The sequence below is a fragment of the Populus euphratica genome, unplaced genomic scaffold, assembly GCF_000495115.2.
Source record: "Populus euphratica unplaced genomic scaffold, PopEup_1.0 scaffold131.1, whole genome shotgun sequence".
NCBI classification, from domain to species: domain Eukaryota; kingdom Viridiplantae; phylum Streptophyta; class Magnoliopsida; order Malpighiales; family Salicaceae; genus Populus; species Populus euphratica.
In genome coordinates this window covers 110,292-130,153 of record NW_011500004.1, presented here as the reverse complement: position 1 = coordinate 130,153, position 19,862 = coordinate 110,292, and the positions used below count along the sequence as shown (strand labels likewise).

Sequence of the window (19,862 nt, the reverse complement as noted above, 5' to 3'; positions counted from 1 at the left end):
TTGCTTGTTAAATGACTAATCTAGATTTATGTTGTATAACACTTGATACAACAAATGTTTGGTAGTTTTTATTATTGTTATCTATAATTTATATAATAACCTCTCTGCTTGATATTTGTTGTTATCGTTGTTTAATCATTAAATAAATAACTTCAACACTCCTGTACTTGGGAGAAGACATCAATCTTTTGGTCGTGTCACTTTCCATCCATATAAAGCAGACCTAAATCTGAGATCTACAGCTTCAGATATGACCCAATTACCGAACAGTATTCTAGTTTGGACTGTACTATCATTTCTTTTTAAAGTTTAGCCCTTTCTTTATTCTTTTAATTTCAATACTTTAATCTATTAATTAATGTTTTTATTTATGTAATAGATCTATATTTAGAATGAATATTTACATTAAAAATACTTTATAATATTAAATTTATTATTATAAAATATATTTTAGTTAAAAAATTAAAAAATAAACAAAAAGATGCTTGCCTTAACACCTGGAATCCACTCACCAGGCAATGCTTTATAAATTCATCGCCATATATAATATACTTTAGTTAAAAAAAATAAAGACGTTGTCGCCTCGCCTGGAGTGCACAGGCTAGCGCCCCTTGACAGCACTAGGTTAGAGAAAGAAGATTGATAGAGACAAAGGATTAGAGACAGACTAGTACTAGTAATAATCTCGTTAAAAAACCAGAGATCAAGATAATTGGAGAAAGCTTGAGAAGGGGCTGCTGAGACAGAGATTGAGCTTTAGCTCCTAGGGTTAGAAGAAAGAAGTATGATTTAGCTCCTAGGGTTAGAAGAAAGTTTAATATATGTAGCTGGGATTTTCTCAACTTGGGTTAGTACTGTTTCAACCGGTCCAGTTCAATCAATTTTTTCCTAATCAGTTAATTTTTTTTATTTTCTTGGTTTTTATGCTCACCCCTACCTCTAACATATGGTTATATTTTGTTCATCCAGTATTTAACTTCTTCAGTCTTTGGTATAAGAATCAATATTGATATTATTTGTGGGGGAAAAAAGAATTCATGCAAACTATGTTATAACAATATTGATTCAGATCAATAACTTCTAGAAGAAAAAAAATGTCAGATGGATGCGGTCATGAAAGTAGAAAAAAAAAAATGTCAGACGGATGCGGTCATGAAAGGCACTTCTGCTGTTGCACGATGGAACAAACAAACAAAAAGCCAGAAGCGCCTTTACCTGGGTCTGCATATCATCCCCTGTCACAATATTTCCAACTGTGCGGAGGGCAGGAACAAGCACTGAAGGAGAAGGATGGCTGAAACAATTCATGTATGAAGGATCATGTTTTCTATATGTATTTGTATGCAGATAATGAGATACAAGAAAATATTAAACCAATCAATCAATAGAATGCTGCACTCACAGGAGGAGCTCCACGAGTCGTGGACAGACACCTGCGTCAATAACAGCTTGGATTTTATCATCTGTACCATCAGAAAGATAAGAGAGTGCCCAGCAAGAATCAGTTAGGACTTCTTCATCAGTTGAATGTACAAGACGTTCAAGTGCAGGAAGGGCTGGCCTCACCTGCCCAACAAATTTCACAAGTTAAAAACCTTTTAACTTTCCACATCATCCATTGCCAAAAACTTGTGACTCCCAATCAATGCACAGAATCTGACAATAACCTGCTCGAATGGAGGCTGTGGCTTGCCCCTGCAGAAGTTTGATAGTGTCCACGTAGCATTCCTCAGCATTGAAAGCTTTGCATGCTCGTTCAACTGTGCCAGCAATGGAATCAAGGCTCCATGGCTGAGCACAAGATCACGGCACTTAGAGGAGTCACCAGCAACATTTCCCAATGCTCACACAGCCTGAAATTTAACCAGAAAATATATTCAATCCTAGACTCTCTTCCATGTGCACATTATATAATCACAGTTCCCACAAACTAGATAACTAAAATTCAAAGACACCTGCTCCCTAACATCAATTAAAACCTTAGTGTTCTCTGAAGTTCCAGAGGCAATGTTTGTGAGAGCCCAAGCAGCCTCAAACTACACAAGTTCCAAGACATGACACAAACACTTCACGACCCCATTCCAATTCAAACAAATCAGCAAACACATACCATCACAATATCATAGAAACACGTACCTGAAGCTGAGGGAAATCCTCCCTAACAAGAAACTCAACAAATCGTGGAACAACCCCAGCTTGTATAACTTCCTCTATCGGAGGACTCCTCTCTGCCAATAACAATAGCAACCCCTCCATAAATAACCAATCTTTACTAATAGAAACAAAACGCTTAAGCAAAAGAAAAGGAGCCCAAAACAACACCAATCGAAAGCAGTTTCCGAAACTGAGTAGTTGATTCAAGCTGCAAATTGCCATCCTCAGACCAAACACCAGCCACCATCGAAGGCAAACTCTCTTTTGAGCTTTTGAGCTCTAAAAGACCAAAACACTAGAAAAATAGTCAAATTGAGATGTTTTGACAAAATAGAATGAAGAAATGAAGAAAATTGAGGTTGAAATCCAACCTTTACCAAAATAGAAAGAATTAATTAAGTCTAAGGACTTTATTACACTCTTAATGTGTTTATTTAACTTATTTAAAGACTTAATTAAAGAAGAATTAAGTTTGAAAGTCAATTGAGCAAAAATTAGAAGAATTAATTAAGTTCACAGACTTAATTAAACTTCTAATGTGTGGATTCAATCAAGGATTCAATAGTAGTAGTAGTAGTAATAGTAATAGAAGAAGAAAAAGAAACTAATGTGAACTTTAAAATGAAAGATCAATGTGAGGATTAAATAATGATAATAACAAATGTCAAGGTTAAAGGATCCACTAATGGTATTTCAAACAAGTATATTATAAACTCTTATTATTCAATTAGAAAAATAAGAACATAAAAGTTAACTAAGTAAAGGAAAGGAAATGAAAGGCATAAACTTGATATTAATGAAAGCAAAGCATAAACATTACAAAAAATACAAAGAGAGAAAGCAAAAGCATAATCTTGGTCTAGAAACCAAGATGTCTAAATGCATGATAAATTCATCCTTTTATAGACTAGAATTTAGAACTATTAATTTGATGACTAATTATTGGATGGGTGACCATATATTGACTTGGTAATAATCTGTATCTTTTTTCTGAATAAAATGTCATTGATAACATTAGAATTTGAACCAGACTTCCACACAAAAGTTCTAGGAAATTATCTCAGCTTTTTAGGAAAAAAATTAAGGTCATTTGAACTTCTAGAACTCATGATATAAGTTGAACACTAAACAATATCTGGGCTGCAAGACAGATTTGAACTTCTACGTTGTTGCTAAAATTTAGACATCCAAACAGCAGAATTGAGTCTTAACTTTCAATGAAAGTTTTAAGCCTATGTCTTAGCTTTCCATCCATATAAAGCAGACCTAAATCTGAGATCTACAGCTCCAGATATGATCCAATTACCGAACAGTGTTTCAGTTTGAATTGCACTAACATCTATTTTCTAAGTTTGGCCCTTTTTTTATCCTTTCAATTTCAATACTTTAACTCATCAATCAATCATTTTATTTATGTGATAGGCCTGCATTTAGAATGAATATTTACCATAAATTAAAGGTCCCTTATGGTATCAGACTTGTTATTATAAAACATGCTTTAGTTAAGGAGTTATTGATACTTCAAGTGCAAAATGTTGATATAAAAGCTTGATAAAAATGCATTTTTAAGTACTAATCAATGAATAAATAATTAACTTTGGTTAATGACATCCTAAATGTATAACCGGGAAGAATGAATGACTAGCTTTAACTAATAGCATCATAAGTCGATGATCGTGATGAACAAATGATTAATTATGGCTAATGACATCCAAAGTGAATGCCCAATATGAACAACTGATTAACTTTGGTTAATGGCATCCTAAATGGATGATCAGGAAGATTAAATGACTAGCTTCGACTAATAGTATCCTAAATGGATGATTGGGATGAATAAATGATTAATTATGCTAATGGCATCCAAAGTGGATAACCATGATGAATAAATGATTAACCTTGGCTAATGGCATCCTAAATGGATGACCAGGATGAATAAATGATTAGCTTAAGCTAATAGCATCTTGAGTGGATAACCGGGATGAGTAAACGATTGACTTCGACTAATAGCATCTTAAGAGAATAGGCAGATTTGAGAGTTATAAGTTAGTTTCAAGAATTGATGCGTTCATGTATACTCTGTTTTGTATATACTAAATTTATGAAAGGATTATGATTATTATGCTTTAATCAGATAATAACATTAGTTTGCCTAACGATATTTGAGATGAATGATCGGGTTTGAGTATTGTAACTAGCCTCGATAATTGACGAATTATTAACGGTGATATTTACATAAGGGGAAATGATATAATTACGCTCTTTTGGTCCATGAATGAAATGTAACGCTAATATTGCTTTATTATGTTTTTAGATTGCCTGGTGTGTAAGAAAATCCATTTTGCAGCTCACATATTTCAAAAGGAAATATATATTTACACGTTATGAGTGATATGAGTTCTGTAAAAACAAATGTGTTAATCACTCAATTAGTCGCTCAACCCTTTTTGTAAAGACTAGTAATGAAAAATTCAAATAGAACATAGATGTGAATGTGCGAAAAAGTTGATATGATGTGTATGAATATACATATGAGGTATTCACCTTATAAGGATGTCATATTATGAAATTACATGAGTTCAAGATAAGAAAAGTACTAGTTGTGTAATTTGTTGTTCGGCACTCTTGTATGAACTCGGGATGATAACGAGACTAGAATAAGAATGTGAATTTATGAGTATGTCAATATGATGTAATGTAAACCTATAAGTATGGAAATATAATATCATGGGCACAAGTATTGAGAATTTATTTTATAGGAACATTGGCTTACGTTATCCTATATATATCGTGCCATGTTAATGAACAAAATGCAATGGTAAATCTAAAGAATGATATGGTGAAAACATCTAGATACAGGATGATAAAAAAAATTCCATTGATTTTGGCCTTGAAAAAGTGGGGTCATTACAGTGGTAGTTTTAGGTTTTGGAGCAGGTTGGTGTGGAGGCACATAATGGGTGTCCTTTTTTATATGGTGGTTGACAAGAGGCATATCATGGTATGAAAATGGTTATCTCTATTGAAAGTTAGGGAAGATAAAGATAGATCACAATAGCTTTTGTTATTCGGGTAGTTGTTGGTTGTTTTAGGTGGGAATGATGGGCTAATGTTGGCTGGCAACTGGGTTTTTAGGTTGGTTTTAGGCTGAGAAAAATAAGAAGAAGATTGTTGTAGTCCTATTTGTGAGATAGTGTTTATTGCATAGCTGATTAGTACTTAAAAGTGTATTTTTATCATGGATTGTTGTTATTATTGTTATTACTATTATTATTGTTGTTGTTTTTATTATTATTGTTGTTGTACTATTGTCGTTTATAATTTGTACAATTCACCTCCCTGTGGTTCGACCCCGGTCTTGCCGGGTTATTTATTACTTCGACACTCCTGCACTTGGGAGAAGACATCAATCTTTTAGTCGTGTCAATAGCTCATCTCCTTCCCCTCTAGCTATCTGGGTTAGGGTTTTATAAGAAAAATAGGGAGGTTTTATGGCTCATGTGTTAATGGGATCTTGACTCTTGATGTTGAGGAATAGATCTCGGTCATTCATTAAATCTAGCTCTGCAACTGATAAGAAAATATGCATGATAAGAAAATATGCATGGTTGTTTTTGCAGATAGAGCAGTATTGAGTGGTGTTTTTGGAAGAAAATTTATAGGTGTTGTTAATGCAATAAAAGCTTGAATTTTTAGTTTAGAGTTAAGTAAAAATATCATAGTATGGGTTGATATAAGATTTATATGCTATGATGAAGTTGTGAGGAAGAAATTAGGTTAAAAGGTCAGTAATTAGACATCCTTTTTCTTTTATTTTAAAGGAAGAATACAAGAAATAGTAAAATTTTCTTAATTTGGTCCTTAAATCTTTGGCACTTTGTAATGGAATCTCTAATCAACTCTAATCTTTTGGATTCCTTGCAATTTCAACCTTAGCCTTTTTCAATTAGAGCCTTAAGTTTTAGTGTTTTTTAGAAAGTGATCATTGGTTTTAAATTTCTTTAATATGGTCCTCAATTGAATTTCATACTTCAAATTTCTTTTAATTAAACTTCTAATTGCACTAATTTAGCATTTTAAACTTTCGACTGTGTCTGTAATTTTTAAATTTTTAAAAATTGATCTAAAAAAGCCTTTAAACTTGATTTTTCTGCAATTGAATTCTTGATTGAATCCACATATTAAAAGTTTAATTAAGTCCATGAACTTAATTAATTCTTCTAATTTTTGCTCAATTGAGTTTCAAACTTAATTCTTTTTCAATTAAGTCTTTAAATAAGTTAATTAAACATGTTAAGAGTTTAATGAAGTCCTTAAACTTAATTAATTCTTTCTATTTTGGTCAACCTCGATTTCCTTCATTTCTTCATCCTATCTTGTCAAAACATCTCAATTTGGCTATTCTTCTAGTGTTTTGGTCTTTTACAGCTTAAAAACTTATATCCTTATGTCCCAAAAATAATTTGACAGCTTAAAAACTTATATCCTTATGTCCCGAAAATAATTTGAAATTTTAAATATTTTTTTAAAATTTTTTAATAATATATATATATAATTTATAAAATTTTTTTAATAATATATATATATATAATTTATAATTTTTTTATTTTATTTTCTTTAACTTTTTTATCTGTTAGATTTAATACTTATTTTTTTATTATTATTTATTTTTTAAAAAATAATTTATAAAATTAGATTTTGGTTATCAATTACATCTTCTTTCAACTTTTTTATTTGTTTATTTTGATCTTCATTCTTCTAATAAATTTTTAAAAAATAAAATATTAATAAGTTATTTTCTAACTCATTTTTCATAATATAAACCAAATAATAAAAAATAATTTCTAACTTATTTTATATAAAACTATTAAATATTAAAAAAATAATTAACTTTCCATAAAAAACTATTTTTTTAAAAGAACCTACTTTTTTACGACAAGCAAATACTAAAATAAATTCTTTCAATGAATTATCAATATAATGTATTTCTATTTTTTCATACTATGTATATTATCAAATGAATTGTCAATATAAAATGTTTTTAAAAACTCGCATATTATTTATATTTATGATATATAAGGAAGTTTATTTGAAATTGTATTCTAGAAATAAGGAAGAAGATATATGATATTTATGCATATATATTTGTATTCTATAAACATGTAAAGAAGAAAGCTTATATGATTAAGAAAAAATTATTTGACAATCAAATTTCTACATAGCTCCCATTTATCCATTCAAGTAAGTTTTTTTTTTTCCCGTTTAAAAAAAATATACGTGTCAGGGTGTGTGTGTGTATCGTGGATGTATTTTCCCATATGCTCTTTTAAGAATTTTCACTGGCATATGCTCTTATATATATTTATATTTCTTTTATATATTTTTTTAAAAAAATGGATCAAAATATCCTATAATCATTAAAAAAACCTAAAAATTGAACAAATAACTTTAATTTAAAAAAAAAACTTGAAATCACTTTAAAAAGTCGAAGAATTAAGAAGATCCACAAAACACACACATTAAAAGCCTAAAAAATTTTAGAAACTTAAAAAACAATATTAACTTGTCATATCTATATATAAAAAAATCATACCAATAAAACCGAGATATGTTTGTGGAAACAAAATAAATTTTACAGCATATAATTTTTTTTTCTTTTAAAAAGAAACAACTGAGAGTAAAAAAAATATTAAAAAGATATACTGTACAAAACGTAAGGAAAATAAAAACAGATAGATAGATAGAAATTAAAATTAAAATAAGTTAATAAAATACACCACTGTAAATAGCCACAAACCCTTCCCATTTGTTGTAAACACTACTGAGTGAAGCCCCCCGCTCTTCGCCTTCCTCACTCTCAAAATTAAGAAAACACGCACGCTCTCTCTCTGATTCCCCATTTGTTTTATTAAAAACTAGGGTTTTCAAATTACCATCAATCAACCATGTCGTTGAGACCTAGCGCGAGAACCGAGGTTCGTCGGAACAGATACAAAGTCGCAGTCGACGCTGATGAGGGTCGCCGGAGAAGAGAGGACAATATGGTGGAGATCCGCAAGAACAAGCGTGAAGAGAGTTTGCTAAAGAAGCGACGCGAAGGTCTCCAGGCACAACAGTTCCCTCCCGCTCTTCTCTCTTCTTCTAATGTGGAAAAGAAGGTAACTTCACTATACTCGCATGTTATGTATTCTTGAACTGTGGATCTTGTCGGTATTAGGTGTTTTGTTGATTAGGGATTCGATGTTTCGATTTTTTTTCTATTTGTAAACTTTTGCAGTTAGAGAGTTTGCCTTCGATGGTGGCTGGTGTTTGGTCTGAGGATGGCAATTTGCAGCTTGAATCAACTACTCAGTTTCGGAAACTGCTTTCGATTGGTGTTGTTTTGGGCTCCTTTTCTTTTGCTTAAGCGTTTTGTTTCTATTAGTAAAGATTGGTTATTTATGGAGGGGTTGCTATTGTTATTGGCAGAGAGGAGTCCTCCGATAGAGGAAGTTATACAAGCTGGGGTTGTTCCACGATTTGTTGAGTTTCTTGTTAGGGAGGATTTCCTCAGCTTCAGGTGCGTGTTTCTATGATATTGTGATGGTATGTGTTTGCTGATTTGTTTGAATTGGAATGGGGTCGTGAAGTGTTTGTGTCATGTCTTGGAACTTGTGTAGTTTGAGGCTGCTTGGGCTCTCACAAACATTGCCTCTGGAACTTCAGAGAACACTAAGGTGGTAATTGATCATGGTGCGGTTCCAATATTTGTCAAGCTTCTTGGTTCTCCCAGTGATGATGTTAGGGAGCAGGTATGTCTTTAATTTTAGTTACCTAGTTTGTGGGAATTGTGATTAGATAATGTGCACATGGAAGAGAGTCTAGGATTGAATATATTTTCTGGTTAAATTTCAGGCTGTGTGGGCATTGGGAAATGTTGCTGGTGACTCTCCTAAGTGCCGGGATCTTGTGCTGAGCCATGGAGCCTTGATTCCATTGCTGGCACAGTTGAATGAACATGCAAAGCTTTCAATGCTGAGGAATGCTACATGGACACTATCAAACTTCTGCAGGGGCAAGCCACAGCCTCCATTCGAGCAGGTTATTGTCAGATTCTGTGCATTGATTGGGAGTCACAAGTTTTTGGCAATGGATGATGTAGAAAGTTAAAAGGTTTTTAACTTGTGAAATTTGTTGGGCAGGTGAGGCCAGCCCTTCCTGCACTTGAACGTCTTGTACATTCAACTGATGAAGAAGTCCTAACTGATTCTTGCTGGGCACTCTCTTATCTTTCTGATGGTACAGATGATAAAATCCAAGCTGTTATTGACGCAGGTGTCTGTCCACGACTCGTGGAGCTCCTCCTGTGAGTGCAGCATTCTATTGATTGATTGGTTTAATATTTTCTTGTATCTCATTATCTGCATATAAGTACATATAGAAAGCATGATCCTTCATACATGAATTGTTTCAGCCATCCTTCTCCTTCAGTGCTTGTTCCTGCCCTCCGCACAGTTGGAAATATTGTGACAGGGGATGATATGCAGACCCAGGTAAAGGCGCTTCTGGCTTTTTGTTTGTTTGTTCCATCGTGCAACAGCAGAAGTGCCTTTCATGACCGCATCCGTCTGACATTTTTTTTTTTTCTAGAAGTTATTGATCTGAATCAATGTTATAACATGGTTTGCATGAATTGTTTTTTTTTGTTCCCCACAAATAACATCAATATTGATTCTTCTGCAGCATGATGGAAAATATGACCATGTTAAAGGTTTGCTATAAAGACTGAAGAAGTTAAATACTGGATGAACAAACCAGTCAACTATTACAAAAATTGAAATATAACCATGTTAGAGGTAGGGGTGAGTATAAAAACCGAGAAAACCAAAAAAAAAAAAAATTGAACTAACCGATTAGAAAAAAATTGATTGAACTGAACAGGTTCAAACAGTACTAAACCGAGTTGAAAAAATCCCAGCTATATATATATTAAACTTTCTTCTAACCCTAGGAGTTAAATCATACTTCTTTCTTCTAACCCTAGGAGCTAAAGCTCAATCTCTGTCTCAGCAACCCCCTCTCAAGCTTTCTCCAATTATTTTGATCTCTGGTTTTTTAACGAGATTATTACTAGTACTAGTTTGTCTCTAATCCTTTGCCTCTATCATTCTTCTTTCTCTAACCTAGTGCTGTCAAGGGGCGCTAGCCTATGCACTCCAGGTGAGGTGAGGCGACAATGTCTTTATTAGCATATGGCGATGAATTTATAAAGCATTGCCAGGTGAGTGGACGCTAGGTGTTAAGGCAAGCGCCTGTTTGTCCATTTTTTAATTTACCACAAGAAACAACTTATTGGTATTTTTTAAAGATTTGGGTAAAAAAGAACAAACAAACATTAAAATGGGAGACATACAATTAAGGAAAGACACTTGAAGAGAAACACTAGCCACACTTTGTGTTGCCTCTGAACAAGAAAGCATGGATGAAGATGTTTTTGAGTAATGATGGTGATATTTAAGTTTGCCTTTTCATCTATTTGGCTACTTAATATTTTAAATTATTTATTTTCACACAATGACATTTTTTTATTGCTTGAAATGTTGGTTTTCTTATACCTAACTCTGACACGTCTCTCCTTTGCAGTGCATAATTAACACTGGTGCACTCCCATGCCTTCTAAGCCTGTTGACGCATAATCATAAAAAGAGCATCAAGAAAGAAGCTTGCTGGACTATCTCAAACATCACTGCTGGAAACAAGGAGCAGATCCAGGTGAGCTTGCATGACTTGGAAGTGCATGTTTTAAGCTCTGTTAAGCTGTTTCTTGTTTGATTCTGTCAGTCCTCTTAGAAGAACTCTGGGCTCTTCTAATTGGGGTTCTGAATTTATTTACTGGAATGATCTGCATTGCTATCTTCATTAGCACTTGTGATCTGAATTCCTTGTATGTGAGATTGAATGCTTCAAGTACCTCTGGATTTTTACTCTTTTATCTTTTCTAAATTATCTAGGCTGTTATTGAGAATGGTTTAATTGGCCCGCTTGTTAATTTACTTCAAAATGCGGAGTTTGATATAAAGAAAGAAGCTGCTTGGGCTGTGTCTAATGCTACTTCAGGTGGCACTCACGAGCAAATTAAGTATGTTATTCTTCTGTTCTAAAACATTACTACTTGTTTGTTGAATGTTATCTGGTTCTCTTGGCAGAAAAGTGATTGGCTGTTTTTGGATGACAGGTTTTTGGTCAGTCAGGGATGTATTAAACCATTGTGCGATCTTCTTGTATGCCCTGATCCAAGGATTGTAACTGTATCTCTTGAAGGATTAGAGAACATTCTGAAGGTTGGGGAAGCGGAGAAGAATTTGGGGAACAGTGGAGATGCTAATTTCTATGCCCAGATGATAGATGATGCTGAGGGACTAGAAAAGATTGAAAATCTACAGAGTCATGACAACAATGAGATATATGAGAAGGCAGTCAAGATTCTCGAGACTTACTGGTTGGAAGAAGACGATGAGACTTTGCCTTCAGGTGATGGTGCCCAGCAAGGATTTCAGTTTGGTGGGAACGATGTTCAAGTTCCATCTGGTGGATTCAACTTTTAGCTGAAGGTATTTAAAATACTTGCTTTCAAGTCTTAAATATACACTATTATCTGAATTTGTGAGGTTAGTATAGCTTGAACTATCCATTATCTCAAAGCTCTGAGTATAATTTCTCATGTAGTCTGGCCTTGAAAACGAATGATCTTACTTGTGCTCCAAGTAATATTACTTTTGTTTGGAAGTCTGAGTTTTGCGTAATTGGTTTGCCCCAGGAATCTGTAGAGTTTGGAATGGTGAAGCAGTTCTTGGTTGGGGTGACAAATTATGTCAGGGTCAAGTTGGGTCTGGTCTCGGCACCTCGTTTCTTGTTACAGTCTGTTATAGAGTCCATCGTGGTCAAAGAGGTGCCTAACAGGTCAGTCTATACTACAGCTTATGATAAGAAGGGGGTCAGGAAGGTGCTATAGCAACATTGTTACCTGGTCAGCCATGCTTGATATTTTGGCCTTATTGCTGTGGAGTGGCATGGAGGGTGTTAAGAAGTCCATTGTTGCATAACCCTTAGCTTTGATCACTGAACACGCTGGGGGAGGTTTTCTTGTACGCTGATCGAAATCCTTTTATGTTGAGTCATGTTGTGCTAGTATTTTTTTATATATATGTGTAGTCTATTTGGTTTGTCTTTGATTGGGTGAATATGGTATTTGATAAACCTCATATATCTTGGTGTCTTTGATGGAAAGAAATGAATTAGCAGTATTTTATTTTTTTTAATGTGGATAAGTTAATTGTTTGGCAGAATGGATAAACCAGGTGCATCTATGTTCCAATAGAATAAAAATGGTAACTCCTATCTATAATGTTTATATATATATATATATATAAAGGTCAAGAGCTTATGCGAGAAAAGGTGGGGTACAGATGGATGATAGATAGGTGTCAAGTAGGAATCTTTAAATATTTTTATTTGGAGTATTTTTTAATTTTATGGAGATTTTTTTAAAGAAATCACTTGAGTTTCGTAAGTTTAATTGTTGTGATTTTACTGGGAAGGATTATCCGTAAAATCGTATTTGTTCTCTTCCTTGGTTTTGGGTGTTGAGCCAAATGTTGAAATTGAAGGCGAGCGTGCGCAAGAATGGGCCGCTCCTATAAAGCGGCAACAATGGTGGCCAATGCAAATGCCAACTATTTGGAAGGCTACTTGACTGGAAAAGCGGAGGAATCTGAGTCATATGACCTTTGTAAACGCACACTCGAAGGGCAAGTGCTTTGTTCTTTTGCAGCCTATAATCCTTAATAGTAATCATTAAAATGTGTTTTTTGAGCCTTTTAAGCTTTATCAGCTACTGCTGAGCCTGGTATGGGGGCCATTAATTTTTGCTATTTCAGGATCTGAAAATTCGTATTTTTTTCCTGCTGGACCCTCACGAGAGAAGGTCCCTTGAGACTTGCCACTCCCTCCAGACCATTTGCTTTTGTGCAGCTGGTATCCTCCACTCAGATTCTGTGTTTTTCTCCATAAGATATGTAAAAATCAGGTAGCTTGTCCGTAATTCTATTTGTTCCTGTAACCAGATTTTATGAAAACCTTGAGCTGAAGATTGCGGACATTCCGATATTTGGTGAAGAAGATAAATTGAGGCCATCAGTTGGATTATTTTTAATGCCTCTGTTGCCGAGACTTCTTCAATTTGGGGGCGCACACGGAAGGCTAGAGCAACAGGAAGGATGGTATGAGAATACACACTATATATTTCTCCCCACGCTAGAGCGTGGCGGAGACTCAATTCTTTCTAACATCAAAAAAAAAAAAAATCAAAATATTAACTTGATTAATTAGTTATTCAAAATAATCTTAGAAAAAAAAAGAGAAAAATAAAAAATTCAAGTTCTAATATTAAATAATAAAAAAAATAAGTTAAATTGGGCTAATCTTTAAAGTAAGTAGCTCTAATTATGAAATTGAGATAACTAGACAAGAGTAGCAAAAAAAAATCTTGAATAAATTTTTTAACCATCAAAAAATTAAAAGGAAAATAAATAACAATCAAAACAATAAGGATTAAACCTTAAAATTAATGAAAGAAAATAATGAAGGACTTCATTAAAAAATTAAAAAAAGGATAAAAAAGGTAATTGAAAAAATGAGAACTAAGATTGGATTAAAAAACAAATGAAATAAAATGCTAATGGAAAAAATTAGAAAAAAATTAAAAAGAAGCAATTGAAAAATGAGTACTAAATCTAGAAAAACAAAACGAGATAAAATAAAATATTGAGGGAAAAAATCAAAAGAAAAAAACCAAAATGATAATTGAAAAAACAATTGTCAAGACAATGAGTACCATAGTTGATATATATAAAAAAATAAAATTAAATAGAAAGGGATGAAACTAAAAAAAAAGAGGAATCCAAAACAAACAAAAACCAATTAAAAAAGAGGATCATAATTGAATTTTTTTTATCTTTGTTATTTTTTTAATCAAAATAATATTATTTTTACTTTTTAGCTAAATAAAAAATCAAGCAATTAGTTAGGAAAAAATCATGCTAACACTTGCTGATTTTTTTTTACCATCATTTTTTTATCAAAAAAATGTCATTTTTATTTCCTGCACAATAAAAAAATTCAATTAATCTCAGTGACCCTGATCATTCGACCCAACCTGTGACCCAAGACATGATGAGGGTTGACTCTTGAACCGTATTTTAAAAACATGATAAAAAAATAAACATCAATTATAATATGAAAATTCAATAAAATTAAACAATAAGGAATGAAATTGCCAAAAAACAATCAATCAATAAGAGAACTGAAAATAAAAGAAAATTCAATCATAAAAATCAGGATCAAATTTAATAAAAAAGAGTTAAAATCAAATGATTAGGGATTAAATAAAAAAATAAAATCTAATTTAAAAAAAAAAAAGATTAAATGTAAAATAAATAGGAATCAAAATTTAATAAAAAAACATAAAAAATCAAATACCAAAGCATGAAATTGAAAAACATCCAAATTAAATTCAATACAATTAAAATATTGAGTATCATTTTTCAATCTTGTAAAGTCAGCACACCTTCTGAGGTGTAAGAGAGAAAAAAGATGGGCGAGGAGAAAAATTACCGTTGAAGCTCCGCCATGTACTTACGGTTGACATACATCAACCCATTGTGTAAATGGAGGCACGTCACTCCAAATGTCATCCTTGAAAGCAACAAACAACTATAGAGAGGCTCCGCATGCACCATTTAAAAGGCTCATTAGCAACTTTATCTTTTTTAATTTGTAAAAAACCATAACAACCTTGATCTCACGTGATAATTATTAAAAAACAAGGTCAAAAAAACAAAAAATACTCCTTTATCATAGGGGGATGATTCTAAGAACTATGAGGTAATTAAATTGTTCAACAAATATGAAATTTTGAAAAAACCTGTCGTACATTAGCTATGATTCTCTTTCTTAAGGGAGTTAGGAGTATTTATACTATGTAATACAAATAAGAAAATACAAAATTACCTCTAAGTGTTTGTTCAACTATTTAGTTTCTTTAAAAAGACATTAATCGTTTTAATATGGATTGTATTGTGCATAATTGATAGTAAAAGAATGATTTATAATTGGCTAGCAATTTCAATTTAAAATATATCAGCGAACATTTTTGTTTTATTTCATTCAAACACTTCTGTTTAGATTTTAATTTGGAATCGCTTCATAATTATAGAAATTATTATTTTACATTTAATGAGCATTGTGTTTTTAACTCACTTAAAAAATTAATTTCTCCACTCATCAAAATTATATTTAAAAATGATTTGCAATCATCATAAAAATGATAATTCTTTACAAAAATATAATATAATTAAATAATAATTTACTCGGATGTTAAATCATTTCTCTAAGTATATTTAATAATTAAACCAATCTTATATCAAATATAATATTGCCACCATCACAATTAAAATCTAACATAGTTACAAGTGCAAAATAATTTTATTACATGTACACATTTCTTTGTCATTCAATCCCTATTACCTCTTCATATTTTTTTGTATTAAAATATAATTTATTTATTTTTATTATTTTTCTTTTATATTTTATAGTTTTGCAGATCTAATGGTGAAAATTAAGTTAATTAAAATCAATGGTACAGATCTCTAAATATAAAGATAGAGATTGAAATATAAAATATTTAAATGGCATTTGTTAAAGAAATTAATTGTCCCTTTCACTTTATTCCCTCTTTAGAACAATAAAAAAAATAGCCAAAATCTGTCCTTAAAACAAATAAAATTTCATTTTTATCTTTTCAATCAACTATATTCATATCCCATATCCCCGTGTCTTCATTTTTTTTTTTATTATTCTTTTGTGTTGAGATAGCAACGAAACACTCTCCTGGAGATGGCAATGAAATTTAATAGAGGCAATTTCCGCTTCCACCACCACTTGGGCGTCCTAGCCTTCGTATACATACCTCTATTTTAATTAAAAGTAATTTTTAATCTTTCATAGTCACTTTTTTATAAAGACATATATTTATTTAGTGGAGCACTCTAATTTTTTTTTCACAATCAAGGTATATAGGCTATGAAAAAATAAATTATCTTATATTTTATTAGAGAGAGTTTTAAATATATATTGAAAAGATTATGAGTAAAATAAAATATTTATATAAAAATCTAAATACGAGGTTCAATGAGTAAGAAAACATCATATTTATCTTTATACTTAAATAAATATTTTTATAGCTACCTCTATTCGGGTGAATAACAGTATATTTCTATGAAGATAAGTGGCACCAGGATAAAATTTTTTATAGGATTTTACTCTTAGCGCGGCAGCCTAGTCCCACACTATACTCAGCTTTCCTTATAATTTCAACTCGTGTTTAGCCTATCCACTAAAGTGTTTCACACATTTAATTAAGTCTTCAAAGCAATAGACAAATAACAACAACATAAATTTTGGAATTCAGAATCACAAACACAATTTACAGGAAAACACTCCCAACCTTTATTAATCCTAAAATAAAAGATACATAAAAAGTCTTGGAATTAAGAATTGTAAAAACAATTTACAGAAAAACACTCCAAATCTTTATTAATTACGAAACAAAGGATACACAAGACTATTTGTGTATGACATGCACAATTCTGCTTATAAGCTACACATCATTAGTTGTCTTTTATCACAGGAGAATGTAGAAATAAAACTATCATTATCACCCTTAGACAGATCTATACAACTAGACATTTGGACAAAATGGTAACTAACAAAAAATTGCCTCCAATCACCCTTGTTGTAACTTCCTTTGGTCTGCCACCTCACAAACCTTTAAGCCAGTCAGCTGAACCTCTCTACCAACCTAGTTGTGCTTTTGCACATCTTGGACAACCCTCTATCCAAGTCTGAAGTCGTGTTGAACATGCCGCCAATGTTTGCACACACCTGTTATACACTGTTGCTAAATCTGCCTCTACTCATGCATGCTATCAAGATCCCAATAATGTTCTCATTGACATGCCCTCGTTCCTAGAATTATGACAAATCACCCTACCTAAAGAGTCTGACGTCCTCGTCGAAATCGATGTGAGGTAATCTCATACCTAGTCCTCGTACTGCCACAAATCAGTATCTTTCTCCCACAAAACCTCTTTATTTATCACCCATTTCACTAAAAATTCAGTCCTTTAGCTCTTTCTATATTGCCTAAACCTATGATGATCCATTATTTTAACAATGTCATAGTCAAACTGCTTTCAAACCATTAGGGGAGCACATTGTAGCTTGTTTCTGTCCTGGTCCTCTTTATCTTCATAATAGGGTCTCAAGAAGCTAACATGAAATGTGGGGTGAAATTTCATTCATTCTGGTAAGATCAATCTATACGCCGCAACCCCCACTTTCTCCCTAACTTTGAAAGGCCCATCATACATTGGTAGCAACCCTCGTTGAGCCAATTTGCCTATAATCTACTTCCAGATTTGAGGTGTTAATTTCAGTAACACCTTATCACCTACGTCAAACTTCGAGGGCTTTCTCTTCAAATTAGCATACTTCTTCATTCGTTTACTGGCCTTCCACAAACTATCCTAAGCTTGTTCCAATAACTTCTGCTTTTCCATCACAAATTGGTATGTTGCTAGACTTCTTCCCTTTGATTTCTACACCAAAATCTCCATGGGAGTTTGGGGTTGTGCCCCAAGCATTAACTCTAAGGGACTTGACTCTATCGTAGATGATCTGTGGAGGTTGTAGTAAAATTAGACACTGTCCAGTAGCTCTAGCCAATTCCGTTGCGCTGTTGTCACAGTGCTGTAAGTACGCCTCCAATAATGCATTGATCCTTTTTGTTTGCCTATCTGTCTGAGGATGGTTATCCATGGAAAAATTTAGTTGCATCCTCATCATATTAAATAGAGTTGTCCACAACTTGCCAGTGAGACGTGCATCATGGTCACTAACAATATTTGTCGGGAACCTAAAGTATTTCACCATGTTATGATAAACACATCATCTTTGCCACCTCTATTGTACAAACTGATAAAGCGACAATAAACATTGTATATTTGAAGAGCCTGTCCATAACCACCATCACCGCATTCATATCATCCACTTTTGAAAATCCTATAATGAAATTTATCGAGATAAAAACCCATGGCTTGTTTGCAATTGGCAGTGGCTAAAACAAGCCTGGCTCTTATTGTTGTAGAGTCTTGTCTTGCTGACATATTAGACAAGTCTCTACGTATAACTCCACATCCTTATCAATCTTCAGCCAATAATATGTTTGGGATAATAAGGCAATCATCCTTTCCTTTCTTGGATGTCCTACCCACTACAGATCATGTGTCACTGACATCAATAAGATTCACAACTTTCCTTTTGACATGTAGACTCGACCTCCCTTGATATATAAGAGATCATTTTTCAATCAATATCTTTGTATAGTCCCTTTTTATACGAGATTAGCCATCTTTTTATATGTTGTATCCTTCTCAGCAGCTTAATGAAGTCTCTCCAGCATGTTTGACTCCATCTGTACAAGAGAAAAAATCGTAGCAAGCACACAATGCTTGCTAAGTGCATCCACAACTAGACTGTGTCGCCTTGGCTTGTGCTCCTACTTAAAGTCATACTCGGCCAAAAAATCTTGTCACCAAGCTTGCCACTATGAAAACTTCTTTTATGTTATAAAGAACATGTTAGCTATATTATTTGTTTTCACAACAAACCTCAGCCCTAATAAGTACACCCGTCATACACCAAAGCAATGAACCACTGCTATCATTTCCTTCTTGTGTGTTGAATATCGCTGCTTTACCTCATTGAGTTTTCGATTCTCAAATGCCACCGAATGTCCCTATTGAACCAGAACAACTCCAAAAGCCCTATCTGAAGCATCTATGTGCATATCAAAATGTCTCTCAAAATCACACTGCTTCAATATCGACGCTAACTTAACAACCCTTTTTAGTTTCTTAAATGAATGTTGGCACCTATTAGTCCATTCCTACTTTCAATTTTTCTTCAATAGATCAGTAAGGGGAGCAAACACTTTACTGTAGACCTTGATAGACTGACGATAATAGCTAGCCGATCTAAAAAAGGATCGCAAATCTAATACCGTTGTAGGGGCTACCCATTCTACTATGGCTTATACCTTCTTCAGATCCATCCTCACTTGGTCCATGCTTACCAAGTGTCCCAATAACATAATCTCAGCACTTGCAAATTATATTTTTCCATCTTAACGAACAATTCATGCTCCTTCAGCCAGGACAAAACTTTAAAAAGATGCACCACATGGTCATCCATGCTTCTACTGAACACAACAATGTCGTTTAGATATGACAATAAAATCATCCTGAAACCCATACAATACATCATTTATTAAGTTACAAAATATTGCTGGAGCATTGGTTAAGTGAAATGGCATAACTAGAAATTCATAAGACTCATACCTCATCATACAAGTCATCTTGTGTTCATCCCCTTCGGCAATCCAGTTTTGTGAAGACAGAAGCTCCATTTAGCCTGTCCATTAAGTCCTACACTAGCGACACCAGATACTTGTTATTTATCATCATCTTGTTTAGTGCACAATAATTTACACACATTCAAAGACTACTATCAGCCTTCTTCTGGAATAGGACAGGAGCACTATGCGGAGCTTTAGA

The 19,862-nt window shown here is 33.0% G+C and overlaps 1 protein-coding gene and 1 pseudogene across 1 annotated transcript; one reads left to right on the top strand and one right to left on the bottom strand.

Moving 5' to 3' along the window:
- Nucleotides 1-1,080: 1,080 nt before the first annotated feature.
- LOC105141059 (importin subunit alpha-1a-like) lies at nt 1,081-8,051 on the bottom strand (annotated as a pseudogene).
- Nucleotides 7,960-12,446, top strand: LOC105141025 (importin subunit alpha-1-like). Its single transcript, XM_011048098.1, is given in 12 exon segments — nt 7,960-8,309; nt 8,429-8,525; nt 8,620-8,694; nt 8,697-8,710; nt 8,811-8,942; nt 9,046-9,231; nt 9,333-9,496; nt 9,605-9,683; nt 10,774-10,902; nt 11,142-11,269; nt 11,366-11,741; nt 11,948-12,446. Coding segments are annotated over 11 exon segments (1,587 nt in total). The 5' UTR covers nt 7,960-8,096; the 3' UTR covers nt 11,736-11,741; nt 11,948-12,446.
- Nucleotides 12,447-19,862: the final 7,416 nt, after the last annotated feature.